The following is a 27,935-nucleotide window of genomic DNA, read 5'->3' as shown; positions in this document are numbered from 1 at the left end:
TATTAGCTCATGTCATTAGCCTAGGAAAGATATTATCTCCATATATTAACTCCCCTACTCTTTGAATCTAGGAGTACCTGAGGGGGTATTTAGGATTGCTCCAACCCATCAGTACATGCAGTTCTCTCCTCCAGTGTGGATCTTGTCAGCTCTCTGTCCCAGCCCGAGCAATGAGAGCACCACTGCTCCTCTTAGCCCTGACCCTATTCCCAGCTGCAGCCGCAGCAAGCCTGGAACCGTGAGACTCTCTCCTTTTGATTTTGGGGGGCTTGGTGGAAGGGCCTGTCGTTGAAGGGTGGTGCTGAGGGGCTGCACTCTTTGGCACCCCAGAGCTGGATGGTGGGGGCCTGGCTCCCTGGGAGGCTGAGCAGAAGCAGCTCCTGCAGAGCCCTGGGCATTGAGCACTGCTGCAGGGGCAGCCCCCGGTGTTGGCTTGTGCAGTAGCTGCACTGTACACACCACAAAGCTACAGAGGCCACAGGAGTTCTGCCTCTGTTCGTGCTGTGCTGGTAGGGGTGAAGTCTGGTGTGAGGACGGAAGCCTAATGCCTCAGCCACTGAATGTTTGGCTTCTTTGGCTTCCTCACACAGCTTTGCTCTGTGTACTCGCAGCTGGAGCATCATGGACTAGGCAGCTGTGTCCTGGCTGGTGGCAGGGTGGTGACATAGAGAAATTGGGAGTTCTCTGTACTGGGCATATTCCTCCTTTCTCATTTGAAAAGGAGCTTAAAAGCATTAAACTTCCTTCATGCAGTCCTCCAGACATTTCTCACCCTTGGTCTACCTCTTCATGAAAGCAGCAGAGATGGATTCTGGCCTGTCCACCTCAGCCTCTGACTTGTTTTTGAACATGTACTGCTCTCTTCTAGTCACTATATGGTGGTGTTCCCTGCTATCATTCAGCAGTCCCAGGAGGAGAAGCTCTACATTCATTTCAGCTCCCTAACTGAGGACATCCACCTGGCTGTCACCTTGCAGACAAAAACGCAGAATCACACACTGGTGGAGCAGGATGTGGAGAAGCCAGGCACTTTTCAGAGCATCACCTTCCAGGTGAGTGTAGATGTGGCTACTGATTTGACAGGGGATGCTTTCACGTTCACAGAAGAGCATGGCACTTCTCTGGGTACACTGTCCTTTTCCCTGCCATAGGTTCCAAGCAGGCTAAATATATTTCCCTACCAGTGCTAGGCAAAATATAACAGTGTCCTGGAGTCTAAGATAGTAGGGCACCTTTCCTATGTATAAAAAGATTTTTATAGAAAAGAACAGATCTTTTTTGATCTGTATCAGCACATTTCATCCTACATAAAGCATGCTAAACATTTATTTTCAGTTTAATCAGTGTTTTGTCCCTAAAAGTGCTTGTATATCACAGCAAAAGTCGATGCATTGCAAATACATTCCTTTCATCCTTGTTTCCTCAGGAGCCTGCCCCTTCAGCTCCTAGAGGACCAATCTGCTCTAAAGCTGCATCTACATTGCCAGATGTAGTTGCAGCCTGCATAGACATTGAACTTGCTTTAATTTAGCTGTGATGGCTGAACCCTCAATGAACTGAGTTTCACCAAGGATATTTCTAGATATTTCTGGAGTGGCTTGAGTTCCTGTCATTGCTAACTGCTGTAGTTAGCTTATCTAGACACACTGACCACAGAACTTTCAGCTATGTTTCTGGAGAGCCATGGAGATGTGTGTGGTGCTGAGGCTCTACAAACTGCCCCTGTCTTCCTCAGCACTGCACAAAGTCACTGTGCCTATGCTCAGATTGCCCTGCAGACTCAGCAGCATTCAAGGAGGGGCGGTAGTCACTTTTGGTTTTTACATCAACATGACAATGATTAACTAAGAGTTTGGTGCCAGCCCTTAGGAGAGAGCAAGTCCTAGTTCTGGAAAGCCAAGGAAATCTGCTGTTAGCAAAAAATAAAAACCACCAAAAAGATCTTTCTCCTGCTGAGCTCAGTCTCTCTGCTGCTGAGATGTCCTGTGTTTGCCTCATCAGAATCCCATTTCCCATTACTTCAGATCTGACTTTCCTGTGGTTTACTTAGTTCCATAAAACTCTCACATTTCTGTTAAGTGGGAGAATGACAGGTTGGTCAGTTCACTATTATATTCATGACCAAAACGGTGACTGCTTCTTCCTAGAATCACAAGTGGGTTACGGAGTCCTATGGAAGAATTTGGACTCTGGAGTTTGGGGATTTTTTAACAGTGAGATGATATCTTATATCTGTGATAAGATGCAAATTTTCTGATGAATTTTTTTTTTCCATTTCCTTGTGTCAATCAACCTAGGTGCCAGACCTCATGTTAATTCCCAAGAAAACAGAGGTAGGATATGTCTCATTTCTGTCTCTGCTCTTACAAATTAGAGGGCTTCAGCCTCTCCTGTGCCTGAGCCATGTTAATGTTGGAGATGCAGGGTGGAAAAGATAGTAAAGAGGAAAAAATAAATGTGCAAAGAGGCAAACATGACAAGCATAAAGGCAAAGAAAAGGGAATGAAGAAGCTGGACAACAAAAAGAAGACTATGACTAGGAAAGGAGAGACTTAAATCACAGGAGATGAAAGGAGGAGGGGGACATTGGAGATTTTGGAAGGTCAGGTGCCTCTGGTTCTCTTTCAAGCTCTTTGTAGTCTGAGGTATTTTGTTATTTTTTAACCTGACAGTCAGAGGAGGTGGCTTTTCTGCATGTCCTGATCCACAGCGGAGACAATGTGCTCCTTGAGGGTGACAAAAAAGTTCTGGTCAAGTCCCAGAAGAATATAATTCTGATAGAGACAGACAAGAGCTTATACAAACCTGGAGAAACAGGTAAGGCAAGAAGGCAGCATATGGAAATGGGGAGGGAAGGGTCAAGATAGCAGCCACACCTGGAGGGAAGATTTCACCAAGTGCAGCAAGCTAAGGCTGTTGGAGATGGAAGGAAGCAGATCTCTATTCTCCAGTGTTTCTAGGAGCAGTTTCAGTCAGGATGTTCCCCTCCAAGGTGTGCTACATCAAATTCCCAGCCCGCTGCTCCTGGGTGTTGTTTTGGTGCCATATCTCTAGTGATACCTAAAGGGAAAGCCAGGACTCTCCAGAACACTGGACAGTCTTGAAGACTGTTGTCATATTTGATTAAAACCTAGTGTCAGTTCCAAGCTGTAGAATTACAGATCCCCACCGTCTTCACGATATGAATAGATTGCAGACAGACCCCACTATAGACAATCCCACTGTTTACCCCAGCTTTGTAATCTCTCTAGGTAAAGGCAGTGGGGTTCTGCAGCACACAGCTGTGAATAAGCCTCCCAGACAAAGCCTTCTGGGGTGGGAGATGCTGGGGAGGGCTGTTTGGAAAAAGACCTGAGCATCTCTGAGGTATGAATACTGGAGCATGAAAAAAGAGAAGCAAGTTTGTGCAAGTTTGTTGCAGCCAGAATGCTTTGCTATGTTTTTCTTTATATCCGCAGTGAAATTTCGAATTGTGAATCTTGATGAGAACCTCAAGGTCATTAAAAATGAGGTAAGTATCACCTTGTGTCTTTCTAGAAGTAGGAGCTTCAGCATGAGAGGCTCATGAAAGAGATATCTCCCTTCATGCCTGTTAAACTATAAAAATAAATTATCCCAGGAGGAAACCACTCATCCACTGGTCCCTTGGAAAAACACAGGTGTAAGCTGGCACAGAGGGAGGAGGAGACATACTGTGGGGTCTGGATGAGGCAGAAATTTCTGCTCAGGGACCCATGTCAGGCAGAGTTCTTTATACTGGTTCACATGGATGCTGTTTTGCAAAACTGAGATTGTGTTTCTCTTGTTTTTACAGTATTCCCAGATATGGCTGCAGGTAAGTGACAAAGAAGTCACCAAAGGGATGTATCTGTCTCTTCTAACCTGATCTTTCACTCCCAGAGTTGTGCCACAAATGTAACTTCATGAAGTTATGGTTATTGTTCAAGTTCAGCCAAAGGTTTTTCTGTGTGCTCAGCTTCTATGTGGTCAGCACAGCTGCTTCTCCTTCCCATGGTGTTACGATGTTGCCACTTCCCAGTAGCTTTACTGTTCTTGGCAGCTTCTGTAATTCCTAAGTTTACTAAAATAATGCTGGAGGGAAGCAAAGGTATCTCTCCTGGCAATCTGGAGTCCTCTCTACTGGGTCAAGTTGAAGCCCTTGTAGTGCCTTCTTGTGCCTGAGTATGGCTGGACCTGCCAGGTACATGTGCTCCCAATGTGACTTGTGGCTCTGAGTGCCCTTTTCCAAACAGGATCCTGAATACAACCGTGTTGCTGAGTGGCTGAATGTAAAGTCAAATCACGGCATTGTGGATCTATCCTTCCCCCTGGCATCTGAAACATCCCTTGGGAAGTATACCATCTCAGTGCAGCAGGACATGGCTCAAAAAACCTTCAGTGTTGAGGAATACGGTGAGACTCCAGCATCAGAGGGGAAGGAAAAGCAGTGTGGATAGCTGGGGGAGAGAGCAGGGTGATGCAGCTATGTTCATCCCACCTTTTGCCTTAGGAGAACAACAGAATGGACACAAGGATGGGTGAGTCTGTGTGCACACCTCACATAGGGCTGGAGGTTCTGCAGCTGCACAGGGTACAAAGGAGAGGCCATGGGCTGACATCTCACTCTACCTGCCTCCGGGCCCTGTAATGAGCACGTTTTGCTGCTCATTGTCACCCTTTTCTGGGCTAGGTTTGTCATCCACTCCAGTCATATGCTGTAATGGGAAGTGTAATCATGCCTTGGTCCCATTAATTGGCATTGATAAAGACAGAACCTTGTGTCATTTAAGTGTTTAAGCTTGCCTGAGCTGGAGTAGAAAGCAGTCCAATGTGCAATTGCAGCAGCAAGTGCAGGGTGGTGTGGCTGGAGGGAGTGACTCGACTGCAGCATAGAGAATAAGAACTGGGGACATCACTGTCTTTCTCTCATCTGAACTGCAGCTATAACACAACTTCTGTCAGTGTCCATACTCATTCATACCATCCATTGGTTTTTTCCCCAATCCTTACTCTCTTCCGTACAGTGCTGAAAAAATTTGAGATGAAAATTGAGCACCCTCCACATATCACTACATCAGATGAGGAATTTCAGCTGGTTGCCTGTGGCAAGTGAGTACATGATACCATTGTGATCTCTGCCCTTTGGCTCCACTGTCACCTCCAGACTGCTCATGAAAAAGAAGTGGTCTTCCACTTGTCAGTATGATCTTTTTGCATTACCCTGTGTCTTGGGGAGACAGATCACACTCTGGAATGGGCTCCTTCTCACACCTGGTCACTTACTGTGAGGCTGAAGGACACTAAATGCTGGGTATAGTGGGTGGAGTGGGATGCAAAATGATTTTAAAAGATGAGCTAAAGTTCCTGAGCAAACAAGGTACAAAGCAAAGCTCTCCAGGCTCCACTTCCCCTGATGAGGATGGGAGGTGTCCTATACCAATATTTCTGCTGACAGTCAACAGACTGTCTTTTGGTGAATGTCTCTCTCTTTTGACATAGGTATACTTATGGGAAGCCTGTTCAAGGGAAAGTAGAAATTATTGTTATGACATACTCCCAGCACATGAAAGGCAATTCTGCAAGTTCGGCGATTCAGAAGCAAAACAGCTGGGTAGGTGAACAAATAGGAGATCAAAAGTGTCTGGAAATGTGTTTCTGCCCCCTTAACCTGCCTCCATGCACCTCAGATGGGCACCAACCTGTCCAGTCTGGTGTCTTCCCAGTTGCTGGACATGATCAGACCACTGATTCCTCTTCCCATAACCCTGTTTCTTGAATTACTGCTCTAGCTGTGCGTTGCTGACTCCGTGCTTTGGGAGAAGGTGTATGCCATGGGAAGCAGCGGTGCCTGGGACCCTTTCCAAGGATCTGTATCACATTGTGTGCAATCAGATCACCCCATCAGGTGGGGCTATTCAGATCACTGGCCTATTCGGCCCTGTGACCACGCCCACCAATAAGCAGGCTATCCGAGCATCACATGGACTGTGGATCCGTGCCCTGTTTCTCGCTCTATCCCTGCACAATGAGTCATCTTAAGCTTGCTAGTGTCTGGTCTGAAATTATGTCCGTTGCTGGTTACATTTTCTTCTCATCTGTGTCCATTATTTTATGTGTTTGTGCTTCGCATTTGTTTTTTTCCCACGGGTTTCAGATGCAGCTCTTTTGGCCTGAGAGCCACAGGAAAATATTTCTAAATGTCAGACCAGTCATCAATGAGCCAGAATATAAAAATCTAGCTGGATCTCTGCATCTTTTAAAATGCACTCCAGCTGGAATGCTGTGGAGTCTTAGCTGTGCAAAACATCAGCTGAATGCCAGCTCCACATGGCATGCAAGAGGCCCTGAAAGGTTCTGAGGAGCATTTCACAGGCACGGCTAGAAACACTGGCTATACCTAGGCTCTGCCTCAATGACTGGCAAAACTCTTGCCATCTGTACCTGGCAGGATGCCTGTGTTTAATATGGCCATGTCACAGGAATGGCCATGTCTGGAAAGCCACACTGTCAGGCTTTATTAATCAAGGCCACAGCATTTCAGGGAGACCTTTAGCTCACATAATGAAATTCATGCCTTCTCAGCTACAGGATTTGGGCTGAATCCAGTCTCCTGAGATTCTCTGTGACATAATTAACCCTTATGTGATTTGCCTTAAGTGCTTTTTTTTTTGCCACTTTTTTGGTGATTGTTCAATCCAAGCATATTGATTTTCTTTTCTGCCTAAGGTATCCATGATGGGTTTCTGCAGTTAGGATCTGGGAGCTTTCCTCTATTCCAAAAAAATCTGGAAATACTTCTTTAGTATTGCTTGGTGTCTGTGGAGCAGTTTGTCTTCCTCCACACCACACTCTTTCTCTCTGTTCTCCTCTCTGTGCAGACAAATCAGGATGGCTGCGCTACTTTCACAATAAAGACAGAAGCTCTGGAAATAAATGAAGCTGACAGCTATGTAATTGCAGAAGGAAAAATGGTAGAAAACGGAACAGGTACTGGATAATACATGGAGCATTCTCCTCTTCACTGGCAACATTTTTGGTTGTGGTCTTTAGTGGCAGTGGAATTTCTTTTGAAAAAGTAACTTGAAGGTTCCCAAATCTTCTGTCATGGCAATAGTCTCTATTCTAGTACCTCTTCCATCTGTGTTTACCAGATTTCCTGATCCTCTCCACCGTTCACCTCCCTTCACATGTGTATAACTTCTTAGTGATTGCCTGAACACCAGGGCGTTCCTCAGCCAGTTGCAAAATGCTGAACTGTTTATAACTAAACAGTCATTTAGTTTCCCTTTATCTTCAAAAACATAAACAAATAAACATGTAAACAGATACTTACAGGCTATTATGCATCATGTCATGAAGCAGGAAGCCCAGAAAGCTTCATGGAATCATATCCTAGAAGAATGTATTTTCTCTCCTAAATTCAGAGTTTGTAGATGTCATATGTAGTGTTGAAGTACGTTTTTTACTTCTGCTTCCCTAAGAGCACTGCTTCAGATTCAACAGAGTTTTCATCTTTCCATCCAGGAGCCCATTCTGTGGAAATGGCTCAAATTCCTGTTGCAACGATAATGAAATCTGTGGAATTTATCAACCTCCATCCATTCTACAAACGAGGGATACCATACACAGGGAAGGTAACATTCATGGATCCCTTCTCTGCTCAGAATGCATCACAGATAAAACCTTTTGTAGCAAGAAAGGAACAGTCTCCAGGAAAGTAAATGCTGCTCTGCTGGCACCCAGAAACTAGGAGTGAAGCCTCCTGTAGAAGAAATTTTTTTCTCTCCATCCTAACATAGTATATTTCCTGGACTGGAATTCTGGGGCCAGCTGCAGTTTCTGGAGGCTTCCTCCGGAGCATCTCCTGAAATGAATCTGTGCATATGGGATGGGGGTAGCATCAGCAGGCACATAACATTCCCTTTGGATGAAAGCTCATGGTAACTTGGCAGAACTCTCTAAAGCCTTGCATATCAGTTCAGTGGCAATCATTTCTGACTTAGGTCCCCTGGGTGATGCTAGGGCTGTTATCCTGGGGCTAGAAACACTTTCACCTGGGCTAGTACTGACCCCATTATGGAGGGCAAGAAACAGCAAGAGTTAAGTTGTTGGGGACAAATCTCTTTCTGATCATCAAAGATCCTGCAGCACTGTCCAAGAAACATCTCAGGATATGAGGAATTCACCTTTTCCCCCAATAGAGGTGTCTCATTTGCCTGTATTACTATTTTGTTCCAGTCCCGAACACCTTCAAATTGTTGGTTTCATGTATTTATTGGACTTTTATTTGGATCTTTCCAACTGGTCTGAAAGCTAGAAGGGCTGAGGGAACCCAGTGATAGAAGCAATTAATATTAAGCACTGGCAGTGCCTCAGAGTCTGGCACAACAGGGTATTAACTTCCTCCCCTTCCCTACAGATGTTCTGTCACAGTGCAGAGTCTCCCCTCAGAAATGAAACAGTCCATCTAATAGTTGATGTCAATGATGAGAAGACACAGCTGTCACTCCTCACAGATGAGAAGGGGGAAGCTCACTTCACACTGGATACCACCAGCTGGAACAGCACAATGGTTTCTCTGAGGGTGAGTACCAGCCACTGAAAATCTTTTGTCTGGTGTGGGGTGTGTCCCATGAAAAGATAGAGGAAAAATGAGATTAAGGTCAAATCTAAAACTTTTGCTAAAACTTTGTAAGAGGAAATCTCATAATAGACTTTAAAATGATGTTTCAACAAATTATTTTACATGTACAGATGTGCAGTCTGACATCAGCTCAGGTGATAACAGAGTTTCAGCAGGTGTACAAGTTCCCTTGCATCACTTGATACTAATTGTATTGCCCCCTTGTGTTTATGTGCTTGGAAGGGTACCTACAGCCCTCCAAGTGATGACAGCTCATTTTCTGGTGAAACTGAAGGAGATGACCTCCACTGGCTGAAACCTTTCTACTCTGAGAGCGACAGCTTCCTTGAGATCAAGGCCAAGAATGATGTGATGTCCTGTGGTCAAGAGCAGGAAGTGCAGGTGGATTATATCCTTTCCCAAGATAAACTCAGCTCTGAAGAAGATCACATTGATTTCTACTACTTGGTGAGCACAGAAGACAGTTGATTCTCAGGGCAAGGTTATGCTTACTGGCATTTTACCCTTTTCTCACAGCAGAGAGATATTAAAAGAAAAGGTAAAGCTACTCCTAGACAATCAATTTGTGACTTCTGTTCTACCAAAACCTGTGTCTGCTTTCCGGTTCCTGGACCTGCTCCTAGCCCCCAGCTGCGTTGCTTTGTTATCCATGTCTTGACCTAAGCCTTGGTGATCGATGCCTGCCATTTGCCCTACTTTCTCATATGTCCACATGGATGGCAGTGGCTGGCCAGCCCGAACTCTACCTAGAAGGTGTGCCCCAGATGTCTATTTGTGTCTGGGGCAATCTGTCTGAGAACAATCTCTGGGGCAGGTGACATTCCCCTGCCTGTATCTTTGCAGGGAAAAGCTTGAAAGGCCTTGTATGGGGCCTTGATACACACCAGAGGTATGCAGTAGTGTTAGATGAAGTCCACTTTCAAGAAAGTGAGTCGAAGCAAGGGTGTGACTAAAGCCTAGCCAAGAGGTTATGACTGTCTTGGTTACTGAACTGGACTCACTCGTACAATCAAAAAGTACTGGATCCTAGTAATGCAAAGATAAAGTTCACTGGGTCTTAAGAGCATAGCTTCATAGCCCATAGCTTGAGAAGTACCTCTGGCTTTGCAAGCAGCTCCACCTTCTCATAGCCTAACCAACACCTCTCAAGTCCTACCCAGCTATACAATCAGCATCTCTGCTGCTGAACTCTAGAAGTCATGTCCTGCCAGAGGAACTTCTGGGGCAACATTTGTCACATGTCATTCTCTCTTCCTGTGTTCTTTTCACACTTTCCTCATGCTCTTGGAATTCAGACCCTTGAATGGCACTTCTCTTTGTTCTTCAGGTGATAGCAAAAGGCAAGATCCTTTTCAGCAGAGAGAAGAAGGTGCCAATTACCCAGCAGAGTGAGTAAAAACATGAGAAGTTAAGTGTCTCATAACACACCCCAGAAAACTGACCACTCTCCAGTGACTCTGTCTGCAGGTGTTACTCTTATCCACAAGTGGGAGATACTGAACTGAGTTCTTAGAGGTGATCCTTCTCCTAGGACCAACACAATCTCCTCTCAATTCAGTCTCTTTCTAGGCAACTGTCCCCCTTCTGTCTTGTCGAATTGATCTAACATCCAATCTTATGAATTTGCTGCTAACTTGTACCTTTAGAGAAGATATGAGTCGAAGAAATGGCTGGTATGCTTGGTTTATTGTTAATTTGTGACATTGTCTATGTGGGGTGTTCTTATCTGCAAGGTAGAAATTATTAAGTCCCTCTTTTGATTCTTAATGTGTGTCCTGCTCCAATGAGTTGATTTTTTTGGATGTTGTCCCTCTCTTCCTTGCTGCTGTTGAGTGCAGATCTGCAGGGCTCCTTCTCATTGACTCTTCCTGTTGGCAATGACTTCCTGCCTGACATCAAGCTTCTGGTGTATGCCGTCTTCTCGGATGGAGAGGTGGTGGCTGATATGGAGCAGTTTGAAGCAGAAAAGTGCTTTAGACATAAGGTGAGCAGAAATCACACAAGGAGTGTGATAGCATCGTTGATGTGCTCTGGTCTGCTGTAGTTCCTGGTCCTGTTTTATCCTTGTCCAAATGGTGTAAGCTGGATATATGCAAAACCAGATGCCCAAGTATTTTGGGTGAGAAACAAGACAGGTAACCTCCTTCTCCCTGAATTCCTAGTCCTGCTCACCACAACACCAGCTGGCAAGCTTTGCTCAAGGAGTAAACCAGGTCCCCTTGAACATTTTTTTCCCCATTCCCTGTTACTGATTTAGGAACACATTGTCCCTCATACGCTCCCTAACACGGAAGAGAAACCAGTCTGCTTAGCTCCCTGTGGTAGTTCTGGATTAGAGGGTGGTGGATGTGTGGTGGTGGAGGAATTCTGGCTAGGGCTGTGTGCACTGCAGCCCCTTAAACCTTCCCAATGGACTTCCAGGACGGCTTGATTCAGCATCTCATCTTCCTTCCCTATCTTATTCAAATCTTTCTCTCTGCAACCCAGACATATAAGAGTCATAGGGTCCCACTCTCCAAGGCTAAGCCTCCAGACCTTGTCTTCTTTTGCAGGTGGCACTGGAATTCTCACACAAGGAGGAGGTCCCAGGATCACAAGTCAGACTGAACCTCAAGGCTGCTCCGGGGTCCTTGTGCTCTGTGCGAGCTGTTGACAAGAGCGTCCTCCTGAAGAGGAACGGAACCCTAACAGCAGAGAGCGTGAGTGCAGCCTGCCGTGTCCACCCCCCTAACGTCTGCCTGCCTTCTGCCTCCATGCATGGGTGGCAGGAAGCCCACAGTACATCCCAGGACAGCTGCAGTGTTAGGTGGCTGCCCTGCCATGCCCCTTCTTTGGCCTCTTCTGAGCAGTTATGGGGTGATCGTGTTTCTCATCCTCAGCTCTGTGTTGTGAGCCTCTGCCTAAAGGGTGGTGGATGCTACATGACACTGCAGGGGGAGGCAGGGAGAGCTGCTTCAAGGAAATGCTGGTGCTTTCTGCTTGGAGGGAGAGTGCTTAGTGGCCTCCCTCACATCCACATCTCTGCTTTACCATCTTCCAACAACCAGCGAGGTTAAGCCTTTAAAATGGAATTTTGCCCTGGCAGGGTCCTCCTATCCCTCTGCCCCAACCACTGCTGAGTAATAACCATGTGACAGATCAGTGTTTTGGAGCAGTTCTTTAGAAAACAGTAGCTAGACAAGAGCACACAGTGGCTGGTGAAAAGTGATCAGTATTTTGTCAGCACCCAGGTGGATTCTGCGAATCAGCAAGGTTGGAGGCACCTACCTTAAAGCAGTTGTGTGTTTCAGAGGAACTAAGTTAAAACTTGGAGAAAAATACTGCAAAAATTGAAAATCCTAACATAAGTCCACAATGTATACCAGAGATAAAACAGGAATATGCCTCATGCAAAGTTGTAAGTTAAATTATAGCATACAGGGTGTTACAAAGAAGACTCACTAAATCCAGGGGGACGCACTACACCTGTTGATGGGGCCCACAGTGTGATCTGGTTGTCCATTTCATCAGGATGCTGTCCTAGTGCAGAGCACTTGCATCATCTGCTAACAGGTGTTTAAAGTAATAATCTTTAAATATGTAGGTCAGATCTGTCAATGCCTTGTGTTTAAACTGAAGCATTTTTATCCTAATTTTGCACCCTAGTTGAACTGTCTTGCAGCCTAAAAGCTGCTTGTCTACATCCACTGCTTGGATTTATGTCCTTTAGTATATATTATCCTATATATGGCCTTTATATTATGTCCTTTGATGTAGGCTGGGTCAGCGCTAACTTCCTCAACTGCAAAGCTCTTTAATATAGAATAGAGGACAACAACCCAAAAGTTTGACCCATACACGTGGTTGTTGACCAGCTCTGTTTGAAGGCCTGTGTTTTTATGTTGCAGTTGTATGAGGAAATCTTCAAGGACAGCTTCACAGTTGGAGGACGAGGCTTGCCTTACCGCCTGGAAGACTTTGAGGCATACCCTTGCCTGCCCCAGCAGCCCAGACCAGACAAAAAGGCTAGGATGGGTGCACCGTGGTACCAAAGTGAGGCTGATGTCTATAACCTGTTTAAGGTGAGTGCCTACACCTCCTCTAAACTTTTCCTGAGCTAGTGAGTTCCAATATGCCGTCCTGAATGCCTACAGGTAGTAATCTGTTCCTTGCTGTCCAGTGTAGCCACACTCATTTGGGGACTATGGGGAAAGCTAAGTAAGCATAGTACAAACCACCTGATAAGAAAAAGATTGTGTGAAAATGAACAAATTTATTTCAGGTTCCCATAACTACAAAGGAGTACTGGCAAGAATACAGCAGTAATAGCTGAGCACCTCACCATATTCTGACCAATCACCACTTGGCTATTATTGTATTTACAAACTGCTTTACTCTGTGTTTCATTGAGCATCTCCTTACTTATCCTCAAGCAGTTTAAATAAAAGGAAGTCTTTCACAGTTTGGTTTTATAGCTAACTGTCAAGACAAACAACGAAATAAACTGATGTGCTAACAAGCATGATAGCCAGAAAAGTGTTAACATGTCTACTAACTGAAATGCAAAAAGTGCTGAGCGCTGCTTCTGGCAGAATGCTCTTTAATAAAATATATGCAAGTTGAAGCACCTCAAAATAGGAGAAGAGGGTAACAACACACTGAAAACAACCCAAAATGTAGCCTGAATTGCATGTGTTTCTTAAGTTGACAGAATTCTGCCATACAAGTACAGACCCTGATACCCTTGCAATGGCATGTTACTGTGCTGTCTCCTAGATGCTTATTCCTTAGACTGTGTGTCATTGCTAGGGTTGGGCATATGAAGTGCACATCTAGTTGAAACCTTACTTGTATGAGAAGTAATAGTTGGCCCCAATATTCCTCAGAAACTGGTTTCCATTCCTCATGCACTGTTCAGAATTTGAGCCACAAGGTTATGCATATAGATAAAACCAAGCAGCCTTTAAAAGTGTTTCACCACTGGCCACCAGCCCCCATTTGATACCCATGATCATGAGATAGTTTCAACATTCCTTGTTCCCTTTTATTTTTCAATGATTTACTGTCTGTACTATTTTCCCAGAAACTGCGCATGAAAATATTTACCAACACTAGAATCAAGAAACCTGTTTCCTGTGTGCTTCCAGACTTTCATAAAAAGATATATCTAAGAAAACACTCTATGGTTGGTAAGGATCAGACATGTCCAACTTCTTGAGTGAAGGGTCTTCCCTGCCCCAGTTCTGGCCAGCCTGCAGCTGAGACAACTGACCCCCATCCTGCTGTGTTTCTTGTTTGTATATAAGAGCAACAAAGTTTGTGTCCATTTCAATGGACTTGATTTACAAATCACAGATAGAAGCTCAAATCTCCATGCTTTCTTGGTGTCCCTGTGTTCACTGTTTTTCATACAGAACGTAGTGTGCTCTCTGCCAGCACTTTCACAGATCATTTAAAGGAGTGTGACTCCATTTCAGCATGCTGTCTCCTGCTGGATCCAGACCAAATTTGGATCTGTCAGACTGAGCCTTGGGCTAAACTCTATCCAGCTCTATCTCCCTAAAGCTCTGTTCCCCAAATATACCCACGCTGTGTCAGATTCTCATTGAAACACCAGCCCTGTCCACTCATATTCTGTGTCACAAAACATTTGTGGTTTGTGTTAGATTACCTGTGAATGAAGAGCTAGTTTCACTTGTAGCTATATATGCTGTTTTCTGAGGTATCGCTTTCTATCAGGCAGCCAAGCTACTCATGCTGATTCTAAACCTCACTCTGATGACAAGGAGAAGCCAAAACCACGGACGCTTTTCCCAGAGACTTGGATTTGGGACTTGGTGTCTGTCGGGTTGGTAACAGCCTCTGCCTTCCTTCCCCAGGGACACTCCTGGAGTATTCTGACTGCTTCTAAGCAAGTCCTTCTCTTCTGCTTTCTGCTGCAGGGGTGATGGACAAACATCTCTCCAAGTTGCTGTACCTGACACCATCACAGAATGGAATGCCAACACCTTCTGTGTTGCCGATACTGGCTTTGGTTTCTCGCCTCTGACGTCTCTTAGGGTCTTCCAGCCATTCTTTGTGGATGTATCACTGCCATACTCTGTGATCCAAGGAGAGACTTTCAGGCTAAAAGCCACTGTCTTCAACTACCTCAAGGACTGTATCCAGGTGAGTTCTTTCAAGTGAGTCTCCCCAGTTACTGGTCTCTGTCAGAACAAAATCTTGAGCCCAAAGACAAGCTCTGAGCTCCTCAGGAGCCCTTGATGCTGGTATCTGGGCCATAAAGCACAACCTCACACTTTATGGCCCAGGGTATTTGCTGCTTGGTGCAGTGCCAGTTACTAACACTAACCCAATGTGGGCTTGTACGTCCAACCACGCTCAGGTCCACACCACCCTCGTGGAGACCCCAGAACTAAAGGTGGATGCCTGTCCAAGCTGCCAGTTCACCAGCTGCCTCTGTGCCAATGAAGCAAAAACCTTTGTGTGGAACGTGACGGCAACTGGGCTGGGTGAGGCTGGGCAGAGGGATGTGTGGCAGCTCTTGGGAGGAGGGGTGGAATTTGCCCATGTCTGCATGTCTGGATCTAATGCTTGTATATACAGCTGTCTACTGAAGTGCTCAGCAACGTGTCCCTGTGCTCCCTGCAGGCAGAGTGAACGTCACTGTGAGCAGCGTGGCAGAAGAGTCACACAGTCTGTGTGGTAACAGGATTGCTGTGACACCTTTGCAGGGAGGGAGAGACGCAGTGATAAAATCTCTGCTTGTGAAGGTTAGTCACATCTCAGGGTGGAGAACCCCTAGGGACAAGGGTTTGTCCCCTGGGGCAGTCAGCAAGATGCTAAGAGGAAGTTTAGCCCCTTCTTGGACATCAGACAAACTTGCTAGGGCAGGCTGACTTCCTTTTCTGTCCTCCCTATCTGAACTACGCTTTCTCCATCTGCAGCCAGGAGGTGTCCTACAAGAGAAGACCCAAAATGCCTTTCTCTGTCCTGCAGGTAGGGGATTAAAATTCCTGACGTCCACTGATCATGAGACCAGGATGGAATGGACAGGGTTACTGCAAATACCCAGAGGTGGGGGGGAATTAATCAGAGCAAGCACTGGTGGCACCATCCTACCTGGGAGAACAACCACTATAATTTGTCCATGTCAGTCTTTTACCTGGCAAAATTTCCTGTATTGAAGCATTTGTTTGCAAGTCTTGGCTCCTGTTACTTGATGTCACGTTTTGCTTCAGCTGGGTCTCCTTGATGTTACACTTGTATGAATGGCTTCTTCCATGGGATAAATGTCAGGGTTTTACCTTCCTCAGATAACACCATCTCTGAAGAGTTCTCCCTGACTCTGCCTGCAGAAGTGCTAGAGGGATCTGCCCGAGTTGCGTTCTCTGTGATTGGTGAGAAAGGCTTTCCCTATTCTTGGGTCTATAGTGAAAAAAACTTGCACAAAGCTTTGGCCTTATTGATGCATTGACTCAGCTCCTAATGAGATAATTTGTAAGGGGTGTGATGTTTGCCTCAGAAATGTTGATCAAGTAATCTTTTCCAATATTTAGGTGAACCAAAACTTTCCCTGCATATTTCCACCAACTTTGTCTCTGTAATTCCTTTCCCACCTTGATACCCACTCAGGAGCGACAGCTCTCTTTACCTTTCTTCAAACTTCCCTCAAGCTTCCTTTCCTCTTCCCAGAACCATGATGGCCTCCCTTCCTGTGCTGGCCTAATGTAGGAAGAGTCACCTGAAATCTCAATCATGTCTGTTCAGGCAGGGACTAGCTCTTTTCTAGGATCCCGGTAGAGTTTAGGGAAGGCAGCAGTCCTTTTGTTTTAAACTGCTCAGTGTCTGTGCTTTTCCTTTCTCATGTCTCTCCTCTCAAATGTAAGGTGACATCATGGGTCCAGCACTCCAAAATTTAGACCAGCTGCTAAGCATGCCTTTTGGCTGTGGTGAACAGAATATGGTCCAGTTTGCACCAAACATCTTCATTCTGCAGTACCTTAACAAGACTAAACAACTGAACCCAGAAATTAAGAATAAAGCACTGAAATTTCTGACAACGGGTAAGTGTTGTCCTTCTTCCTTCTGCTGCAAAGTGAAGCTGCTAGAAATCAAGAGCATGTGCCACAGATCTGGTGGGGAGCTGAAGGGCTAGAGTGGGAGTGACTGCCAGAGCTGTGACAAAGGAAGGTATCACAGAGAAAAGGGAAATGTCTCATGGAAAGAAAAGTTTCTGAAGAAAGCACAACTTGTCTCTGCTGGTAATGGAGGTACTAACGCCGCTTTTTTGAGAAAGGTGTAGGTAATTGGTGATTTCCATCATTATGTGATGCCTGTTTGTTGCCTTATCAGTCCAAGGCTGACAGAAACACCTTGTGAAAAGATGGCATCAGCTGCTATTACATGGAATAAAGAGTAGACTTTGGGAGTAAATAAGAGCTCAGTAGCTTAATGTTTCCCTGTGTTTTAGAAAACAGATTTTGAGGTCATGTCAATTCTCTCCAGTATAACCTGAATTTAATATAATGCCAGTGTTCATGTCTCATGTTGTAATATGCCTCATATTTCAGCCTGCCAGTCTCCTTGTGTGGACAGGATTTGACTCCTTTTCTTTCCCTCTTTTTCTCTGGTACTGCAAGCACATACTGAGAACACGTACATGTATTTGGGAGAGTGGGGTCTACCCAAGAGAATAGTAGTGGCAGAGAGGAAAGACAAAGGGTAAACACTAAGGCAGTGAGGGGGGTGGAGGGAGAGCAAACAGATGCAGACAGCATTCTGCCCTCAAAGTTCAAAGGCATGGCTTTGTTGTTTCCTGTACATCCCATAAAAAAGTGTTTTGTTGAGTCCCAACAGGGCTAGGAGAAGTGCTGAAAAGCAATTAGTGTTTCATTCATGTCCCCTCTAGGAAAAGCCTTCCTCCTCACTCCTACCACTCTTTTTGTTCACAGCAAAGCCTCTGAGGGCTCTTTGGCACATGGGGAGCCATGAGGTGGCTGAGCATGTCACCCTTCTGCAAAACAGCAGGGCAGGAACCCACAGCACTTGCTCCAAACAGCTCCAGTAGTGCAAAGCAGCCACATGGCCACTTCAGCAGTGCTGTGCAGCTGCTTCTTGTCACGCTGATACTGTGGGATGCACGGGGAGCTGGGGCTGGTGTCCTTGTCTCAGTGGCTCTGACTGTAAGACCTGGTGAAGCCACTTGCTGTGAAGCCATCTTCCCATGGCTCGGATACAGTTTGAGATGCTCCAGGTGCTTGCAATCAGCCACGTCCTGTTGTCACAGGTTACCAGCGTCAGCTGCTCTACAAACATGACGATGGCTCCTACAGTGCCTTTGGGAAAGGTGATGAGCAGGGCAACACATGGTGAGTGACCAGAATTGCTATTGTCACCCTAAACCTGTTGTCCGTGCTGGTTCATCTCCTGGCTGTGACATGGGATTCCTCTATGCTCTGCTCACAGGCTGACAGCTTTTGTAGCCAGGTCCTTTGGGCAGGCCAGCTCTCACATTTACATCGACAAGGACCACGTGCACAGCGCTCTGCGCTGGCTGCAGAAGCACCAGCTGCCCAGTGGCTGCTTCCAGAGCGTGGGGAAGCTCTTCAACAATGACCTGAAGGTATGGCTGCTAGACATGGGAGTGGGAGCAGGAGAAACTCAATGTGAGGTACAGGGTTGCTTCCTCAGGCTTTTCCACTGTGAACAGTAGCACAAAACAATGTCCCCATGACCTAGCATGGCTAAGGTATCTTCCCAGAACTGAATGAAAAACATGGCCTAAAACCAGCTGAACGAAAAACATGGCCTAAACCTCATTTCCTCTGTGTGAGGTTTTAGACTCTGCTAGGCTTTCTTAATTTTCACTCTAGCCAAAAGACAACACAGCTAATTGTGCCAAGGCACTATGAGGGCACAGGGAAATGAGAAATATTTTTATATTTTAGTGCTTGTCTAGAATACCCTGGCTGGATTCTCCCTCTTCTTGTACCTCATAGTGCCCAATACTCCATGTGCTCTAACACAGGATTGTCTGAAGACACAGCTGTCCCTCCACTGCCCCAAAAATATGACTCCTCCTGGAGCTTGTCATCCCCCAAATGATCCCTGCAGTGTAGCTGGAAATGCACCAAACTCTTGGTGAACATGCCCTAGAGCTTAGGTACTGAGCAGTGCGTGTGCAGTATGGCAGTACTTGGGTTCATTGCCCTTGTACAGGTACGAATAATCCACACAGGTCAGATTACAAAATTGCCCACATTAAATACAAGGCAAATTTCTGAAAGAAAACAGGCTGGTACTTTCATAAAGCAAAGGGTTGCACATTTTTTCCTAAAATTTGGATGCAGTACAAAATAAAACCAGAGTGTACATGTAGACTGTTCATCCTTATCTGACTGTCATTAATTTCCCACCTTGAGCTTTCTATCTGAACAGAACTTTTTGGAATAGGTTTTGCATCTCCACCTGTCTCACACTTACAAAGTTTCTTCTAGTCAGTGTGAATGACTTCTTAGCATCTTAGCCCAATTTCCTCCTCTCATTTTAGATGTATTCTTGTCTCATATCTGAGGATGTAAGCAGAACATCCCCAAGAATGAATGTCCTCTGAGATGAAAAGCAGCTCCTGAAAGCCTATTAAACACATATTAATCTGTAGTTTCTCAAAGTCAGATGACTTATATGTAAACTTGCATAACTTCTTCTTTATGATGCAAATCCTGCATCATAAAAACTTTATTCAAGTGTACAGTGGTAACATATTTAATACATTGCTTTACAGTTTGTTTCATGTCTTTCTGTGAGAAGGGATGTCTGAACAACATTGCTGAGACTGCCCTCAACAGCAAACTTCCAGGATATTCAGCAAGTGAGCCTGGAGGGCTTTCCTGTCCAGGAATGCCCAGAAGCACATTGTTGTGCTCTCTCAGATGCAGTTTTTGGGGCTATGCAATGACAGGCAAGCAGTAGCTGGGTTTGTTCTTTTCTGATGACTGTCTGTGTGCTTGCAGGGCGGTGTGGATGATACAATCTCATTAACAGCCTATATTGCTGCTGCACTGGTGGAACTCCATCTGGAGAGGAATGTAAGTCACACCTGAACTCCTGCAGGGCTTGGGAGCATGCTCCACCATTCATTCCTCCCCTGGCTGGGGGCTTCAGGGAGTACCCAGCTTGAGCTGGTGAAACATTCTGTCATTCCCACCTTGCTACACAATAAGCTAAACAGGAAAATTTTAACTTGGTGAGGAGTTCTTAATATAAATGTCCTGATTTGCAGCAGAGCAGAGCACTTGCTTTTCCCAGCTCATCTCAAGGGAAACAATTGTGTCTGAAAATAACAAAGGGCTTGCAGGGAGAGGCAATGGTTTTCATTAAACTGATCAACAGAGCTAAAGGAGAAAAAGAAAGACTACTGTTCAGGTATGCACTGTTCCCCTTACCCCAAATAAAAGAAGTGATCTTCAAGACAATTGTAGACTGTTCTAGAAAAAAAGAACTGATATTCCAGGCTTAATGGTACAGTTCTAAAAACATCATACCCTTCAGGATCAGATACCCACAGCATGTGTCTCTGACAATTCTGAGCCAGCATGTTACCAGACACTTCCTACAGCTGGATTCTCCAGTGTATTAGCAATCCCCTATCCCTGTGATAAGTCCAGCACACCTTTGCTTTCAACCCACAGTCAGTGATGCTTTGACCACTCTACCTCACACTTCACAGTCCTGGGAGAAATGCTAGCACTAAAATACATCAAGGATGTGTTGGGGATAGATGTTCACAACAACATGTTGTTTGGTCAGAGGAAATTCACTTGGTTTGGATTCCTTTTTCAGGACACCATGTTGGATAATGCCTTACATTGCCTCAAGAAGGTAACACTTGATGAGACAAGCCTTTATGTCAAGGCTTTGATGGCTTATGTCTTCACGCTGAGTAAGGACATGGAGATGAGAAAGCAGCTCCTGGATATAGTACAGAAGGAAATTGGTAGGTTGTTGCTTTGGGCTCCTAGAGACCATGACTGTGTTCAAAGTCTGATATCTGTAGCATTTAATTGCAGTATTCTGGGAGATGTAGCTATTCACAAATATGCTTTTGTGTCAGAAAAACATAATTTATTCAAGCTATGACAATCTCTTGTTTTCTCAGACCCAGGAAATAATTTCTAATCAAAAGCAGCAGAGGTCATCCATTCTTAATTTGTGCAGTTAAAATGCTTCTTCGTGTCATGGTGCTCCTGTTATTCTCCAGCAATTCCTACATAGTACAAGAGATCTTGCAGGGCAAACTTATTTCACCATATTTGTTCAGGGCTGTTCAGGACATTTGCTTGAAAAATTCAAACCTTTTGACTGCTTCCCCATTGCTGCTCTACTCAGCTCAGGGCCCTTGGGTGGGTGGGCCTTTACTGCTGAGCTTGGTTCTTCCTTTTGTCTCATTAGCTTGGGGGAAAAAATAGACTTCTGTCCTGAGTGAGGATGCTGAGGTGGGTGTTCAAAGCACCTAAGCCTATGGTTAAACAGTTGGTAATATTACCTACGTTGGTTTAAGTGAGTTCTTCCCCACATTTGCTCTTCGGGCAGTGTGGTGAACTACACTGAGGACTGAAAAATAACATATTAAAAAACCAAAGGGAGAGAGGATTTTTCAGCCTGATCAGCTACCAGTGCTGAGTGTTGCTCACTGCGTAGCCACTCAGGCTGCCAGCTGGAACAGAAAGGAGTAGAATTGCACACATTCAGTGCAGTACTTGTTCAGAGCTGCCTCTGTGATAATACAAGAAAGAAAATACCTTCCATTGTGATAAACATAATGAAGATTCTCCGTAGGGGACCTTAGCTAAATTCTGAAGTCTTAAGGCTGGTATTATGCAAACAAGTGATTTGGTGGTTCTTCTTTCAAAAGTGAAGGTTTTTTTTCTGAAAACTGACTTTGAATATAAAAGTGTTTTAGGTTTTCACACTTGTACCATTGCAGAAGATTCCTACACAATTAAACCTGGCACAATTAAGCTAAATTCTTAGCTGAATTTGGTTAGTCCCCTACTACCACTGCAGCAAAATATTCAACTGTACTCAGATGTATTCAGTGCTTGTGAGCCTGGGCCTGAAGTGGGAGTCCAGCTCTTGCTTAAGTTGCCCTTCACTCTTCACTGCATAGTGAGGATGCCAGCAAAATTAATTGGGTAGTCTTTCTCCTCCAGTAGCCTCACAGCAATTCACCCTCAAAGACTGAGCAGTTCTTGTACAATAGGTACAAGTGACTGGAAATGAGTCCTAGAGCTTTTCAGCACAGGGGGTCCTGTTACTCTATGTAGGCAAATGCAGAAACAGTAAAAATGCTGAAGCTTGGAGACATAACTTTGAATATACAGGGATCTACAGTTCTTCTTTTCCACATATTTCTTCCCCCATCAGCACAGCTACTGACATCACAATCTGCTGATGAAAAGTCTTCTTCCATGATAGAGACAGTAGCCTACATCATCCTGGCTCATGTCTCCAAACCAGACTTGTCACTCAATGAAGCCTCGGTGAGCAAGCTTGTGCGCTGGCTCAGTGCACAAAGAAATGCCTTCGGAGGATTTGCTTCCACACAGGTAACAAACCAGGGGAAATCATGGGGGAAAGAGTTGTTGTGCCTGGAGTGATGTGCACATCTCTCATGTTTATGTCACCCTAGACCAATCCTTTGCAGACAAAGGTATATGAGCCCTGTTTGGGAAAGGGAGTGCCATGGGGAAACTCTTCTTTGTGTAGTGTAACTGGCATTACCCAGGGTCTCTGGCACTGCTAAGCCCAGAGCTCACAAGCTGCCCGTTCCAGTTAACAGAAGTCATCCTGCTGCCTGTGGCATAGACCCTACCCATGCACTTAGTGGGATAGAGCCTGCCTGTGTCAGAGTGTGAATGAGGGCCATGAGGACTGTAGCTCTCTCTGCAGTCCCTGAACTGCTGTGCTGGGTCTTGTCCTGCATGGCCCCACAGCAAAGTGACTCTGACTCTCCCTCCAGGACACGGTTGTCAGCCTGCAGGCCCTCGCTCAATATGCAGCCCTGATTCCTCAGGAGATCAGAGATGTCAAGGTGGCAGTGAAAGGAAAGGGGGCTTCTCCACTGGAGTTCCATGTGCACAGGAACAACAAGCTGGTCTTGCATCAGGCATCTCTCCATGCAGACACAGGGACCTACACAGTGCAAGCGACGGGCAGTGGCTGCGTTTATGTCCAGGTGCGTACGCGTAAGGAACAGAGCTCTCAGGTTTTGCCTCTGACTACTGAAGAGAGGTTTGGCTTTAAGCAGGTACTGTAGCCTCAAGTTCTGAGTAGGATTTTGCCTTCTAGGCAGAAATATGTCAAACCTGAAGGTATTCAGGTGTACTTTTTTGACAGGGTTTCATGTAACTATTTCTGGTATCTTCTCAGAAATGTCTCAGCTTTGCTGTCCTATCCTACAGAGGCATGTCATTACTGAGAGACCAGTAGATCTGAAGTCAGGAGTACAGAGACACAGAAGAGTACATGCTTCGATTTTGAGTGTGTGTTGTTGATGTCACCGCATGAGGAGCTGGACACTGTATATCTTCTGACACAAAAATCTTTGGGTATTTATCACTTGCAGAGATGAGGAGTGATGTGGTACCACAGTCTTCTTATTCCAGTACACCAATACAACTGGTCCATCAGGAGGATACATCTTATTTTTCTGGCAGTTTTGATAGTTTTTCACTTGTGAGCCATTCATCCAGCAAAGAACTCAAGTCACTCCCTGTGAAAACCTTTTTTGCTGGGTCACTTCTGTTCAGATGATGCCCACAGAGAATCTTACGATGCTCACAGACAATCTGCAAGCAGTGTCTAGTCAAGGAGACACAACAATTATTAATTGTTAATGCATGCAGGAGGTAACTAGAACCATACTGCTTGCCTACACTTGCATACAGTCAATGAGCATAAGACATCTGATGAGCACATGCTGGGGAGGCAGTCAATCACCAGGCAGGTGGAGGAAGATTGGCCTATGCCGCTTTTTGAATGAGTGGGATCATCCTGCTTGCTGAATTGTCTTTTTCCAATTTTTAGTTCTTCTTTCTTAAGGGATTGTAATTGTTCTACCAGTATTTTCCCCTTGAGACCTAGAGCTACTGACTATCAGCATGTCAAGCGTTAATAGTTACACTTCTTTCTCCTTGTGGGGCAGTGTTTTAGCTAAAGTGCTTCCTTGAACCTTAACAGATATTTATTTTTTTTATGAGACTGAATGAGGCCTTGAATCACAGATAGCTGAGTCTCCAAGTTTTTGGTTGCATTTGGCAGGTGTATCTGATACAATGTGTTAAACAGCACATCTCTGAACAGAAAGAACATCTGAGTCCAACTGTGTTAGCCAGCAATCCATTAAAGGCAGATGCACAGCTAGTGCTTTATTCACAGAAACTCTGAGTTTCTTCACAGAGATGTTTTCTCCCCCACCAGACTACTTTGTACTATAACATCCCACCACCAAAAACAGAAGAAGTCTTTCTCCTGGATGTGGAAACAGTCCCAAGAGAATGTGATGGTGTCAGGAAAGAGTTTGGCATCCATGTATCTGTCAGGTATGAGATCCCTTGAGGCTCTTTCTTCAGTGGAAAAAAGTATGAACCCAGTTGTATGACTAGAACCCCATGAAAGCCTCCTGTCTGTAGAATCAGAGACACAGGATGACTCTCTTCTTCTCCATAGATGCCAAGGAGATTGTTAACTGGGAATTAAGGCCTGGAGAAGCATGGCAGTGCACTGGTAGTGTCTTGCACAACCACAGCAACCATCTCAGGCAGCTCAGCAGTCCCCAGAGCGTCAGCAGCTGAGCTCTCATGTTGGGGAATTCTTGGCATCCTGGGCTGAAGCAGCCCTGAGGTGCATGTCCCCGTAGTGTGAGCCACTGCTGGAACTAGGCAGCAGAAACTCCAGTCCCTATCCATATTTCACTTGTCTGCATCTGTCTAGAGTGGGAGTCTTGATCCATATTCTCCATGCCTTACTGTCCTTACTGAAAGAGAACAATACCAACATTTCCACTCTCAGCCTGTAAGAGCAAAGGTTAATTCCACCAGTTGGAGAGGGCAACAGGAAGCCATATTATTTCCACATTAACCATAATGCATTGGCTGCACAATCTGTGTCCATACTGAGTAAGTAGATGGGGACCATTTTTTGTCCCTTTGTCTCACCAGTTAGACATACTGCTGAACTTTCATATCACTGTAGGGCAGGGCAACGTTTGGAAGTGTCCATTATTATCTCCTAGAAATGCTGTGCTGCCTTCCACATCTAACATGCTTCTCTTCTGACCCCCTTCAGATATGTAGGGGACCGTGGGACAAGTAACATGGCCCTGGTGGAGGTGGAGATGCTGTCAGGGTTCATTCCTGTTCAGAGCTCTGTGAAAGAGGTAAGATTGTTCCTTTGGCTTTCCTTGAGGATATCAAAATCTATTTTCCAGATGTAGCTCAGTCAGAAATATCCAAACATTTAAGAAGTGTCAGACAATGGTAATTATAAGTGCAGATATAACAGGCTATTTCACAAGGCAACTTTCCACTTGCACAAGTGGTTGTGCAGTTTTTCATGTTCATAGTGAGGATTGCAGACACAGGAAGAGGTCAGAGAGAAGATGAAAAAGCACCTAGTTAGAATCACCTGGGGTGCATTGGGCCCCTTTGCACTTACCAGTGCCATTTTTAGGGATATTCCATAAAGTGGTGTTGAATCCCACGGAGTTGTTTAATGACATGCTCCAGTGTTCCACACAATAGCTAGGAAGATCCAACATAGCCTCCCTTTGCTACCAATGATGAAAGTAGGAACATGGCCCAAGGACACTTGTACCAAAACTGAAAAATATTTTCTAAGGCTTGGTGTGCTCCCAACAATCTCAATGCCGAGGAAGGCAAACCTGACTAGTCCTCAGGCTAAGTGCTTTTGTCAACAGTGGTTCACTGACAAATACCAAACCTGCTGTGAAGCAGGGAAGGACAATAATCTGATATTAACCAAGCTTATCTCTTGCCTTCCTATACAGCTGGAGAAGGTACCCCTCGTGAAAAAGACAGAGATAAAACCAGACAAAATCACAATCTACCTGGAGGAGGTAAGAGAAGGACCACAGGGAACTGCCCATTCAAGTAGTAGCAACTGAAGTACTTTGCATGGGGACTTTTTGCAGATTAGAAATACAAATCTCTAGGCTGGTCAAGCAGCCTAAACTTTTCACAGAAGAGGAAGAGGGTGGAAGAACCTGGGAAGATAGGAAAAAAACCCTTTGATGCAGAAGGAGTAAAGTTAGTATGTATGTGATTTTGAGATGATCAGTGCTTTTCTGCTCACTTCCATTCTTCTCTCCAGCTGGGTGAGAGTTCTCTGAAGCTTAACATCTTAGTGGAACAAGATGTTGAAGTGCAGAATCTGAAAGCTGCAACAGTGCACATCTATGACTACTATAAGCCAGGTGAGATTTCACTCACATTAGTGTAAAGTAACTATTGTATCTCCCACTCAGACATAATTATGTCCGTGACCCTAATTCCATTTAACCCCCTTATTCCAGTGCACATCCTCCTGCAACTTCAAATTTGGGTTTCTTCCGTACAAAACTTCAGTATTCAAGTAGCCAGTTGCTTACGAAAGTTCTCGAGACAAGGCTGCCTGGCACTATGATTATGTTGTGGGGTGTTATATGTTCCACAACTGTGTTTGTTTTCTTTGTCTAGCTTCAAGCTAGAAGACTTCTCTGACAATTTGCCATGACTTCTTCAGCTTTTTACATCTCTTGAGAATACTTTGGCATTTATTTAAAATCAGTACTATATAGTGCTACCCTGATCCACTAGAAGGCAGAATTTAGTTGTACGCATTTCATGTATAGTGTAATAATCCTACCATCCATTGTGTCTGGCCATGTCTCAGGGAATAATAGGAGAATAATTTGTTATCCTTTAAAGCTCTAAATGAATTATGAGCACAGAGAAGAGAGATCTTGATGCTATTTTGAATCTCTCTGATTATTCTGTGCTCAATATGAGACAAAACAGCAGATGGAACACTAAGAATTCTTTTTTTTAAAAAAAATGAGAACAAAAAAGAAGAAGTGCCGCTGGAGATTTAGAAAGCAGCACTACGTGTCATATACTAAATTCCATTCTTGTTCCCCCTTCCACCGTGGCAAGGAAAGGACACTTTTAAATCCAGCTATTACAGAGCTAAATATTGACAGCTAATATGCTCTCTCTGCTATTTCATCCCGTACAAGAATTTTTGTGCTTAATACATACAATTTAAAGAGTATTATCTGACATGAAAATACTAATTATCACTAAATAAGCCAGGCTATCAGGACACGCTGTGGAAAGGATTTTATTTACAAAAAAATGTCCTTGCATTAGAAGGTATCACTGTGCACAAGGTGATCTTTTACAGCTGTGTGGGATACATATTGTGAGGACAGATTACTGGCCTGACCCACTAGAGACATTTCTTTGTTCCTGCATTCGCAGTCTGAGGAGTGAAAAATTAAGGTAGTGGGATGGTCGTGCTACTGAGAAAGAAGTTTGGCACTACCCTACCATGCAGCCCTGCAGCTTACCACCCTGTCCCTCTTGTTTCTACAGATGACCGCTCGACAAGAGAATATGCTTTTCCCTGCAGTTCAGGTTAGTGTCAACAGGCTTCCAGCTGGGACAGGGCAGAGGACTGGTGGTAAGCAGGCAAAGCATCCCACCTCTGCTCTACATTTAATCCTGTTATGTGATGTAGAGCCTTCTTGGACTGCAGGTTGAATTGGGATCTACTTATTAGTTGTGGGCACAGTTTCTAGCCCAGGTGTTAATCTCAATGTAGACTAAGGCTTGAGCATGCCATGGAAGGTTAAAATGATCTCTTTTTATTTCATTTCCACACAGTCCTCACATCATCCCATGTCTAAGTACAACTGGAAATGCCTGTGTCAATGATAAAAAGATGTTGCAACTCATCCCATGAGATCTCTCAGTCTGCAGACACGTTCCTAAAAATTCATCAGGCACTTTGCTTTTTCTTTATTCTTTCTTTCTACAGATGCCTCGAAGCAGGGTTCCTCCTAGTATGCTCTGACTCTGCAATGTGAGTTTTCTGCCTGCATAGGGAAAACTTCATTGCTCCAGCTGTCCTCTTCCCTGCTGTGTTGTAAACACCCTATTTCCTTTGCCCTATGTTTCTGTGTGAAAGCTGGCTTAATACACATTAGTTTGGAAGCAGGTGAAATAAAGTATGTGGAACCTGGAAAGAA

The 27,935-nt window shown here is 44.8% G+C and overlaps 1 protein-coding gene across 1 annotated transcript; it reads left to right on the top strand.

Annotated features, from left to right (window-relative positions):
• Window positions 1-55: 55 nt before the first annotated feature.
• LOC137469218 (alpha-2-macroglobulin-like protein 1) lies at window positions 56-27,935 on the top strand. Its single transcript, XM_068181752.1, is given in 37 exon segments — window positions 56-238; window positions 869-1,052; window positions 2,298-2,333; window positions 2,646-2,817; window positions 3,459-3,511; window positions 3,815-3,835; window positions 4,254-4,413; window positions 5,025-5,109; window positions 5,500-5,611; window positions 6,879-6,987; window positions 7,525-7,634; window positions 8,420-8,584; window positions 8,867-9,091; window positions 9,972-10,032; window positions 10,483-10,628; window positions 11,197-11,343; window positions 12,532-12,705; window positions 13,707-13,812; window positions 14,363-14,471; window positions 14,566-14,791; window positions 15,009-15,135; window positions 15,275-15,396; window positions 15,571-15,622; window positions 15,940-16,023; window positions 16,513-16,689; window positions 17,913-17,994; window positions 18,092-18,248; window positions 19,639-19,713; window positions 20,468-20,621; window positions 22,052-22,233; window positions 22,647-22,862; window positions 24,107-24,228; window positions 24,974-25,064; window positions 25,695-25,763; window positions 26,018-26,120; window positions 27,280-27,321; window positions 27,725-27,935. Coding segments are annotated over 37 exon segments (4,350 nt in total). The 5' UTR covers window positions 56-170; the 3' UTR covers window positions 27,751-27,935.

The sequence above is a fragment of the Anomalospiza imberbis genome, chromosome 2 (assembly GCF_031753505.1).
Source record: "Anomalospiza imberbis isolate Cuckoo-Finch-1a 21T00152 chromosome 2, ASM3175350v1, whole genome shotgun sequence".
Classification (NCBI taxonomy): domain Eukaryota; kingdom Metazoa; phylum Chordata; class Aves; order Passeriformes; family Viduidae; genus Anomalospiza; species Anomalospiza imberbis.
This window is presented reverse-complemented; position numbering and strand designations above follow the sequence as displayed.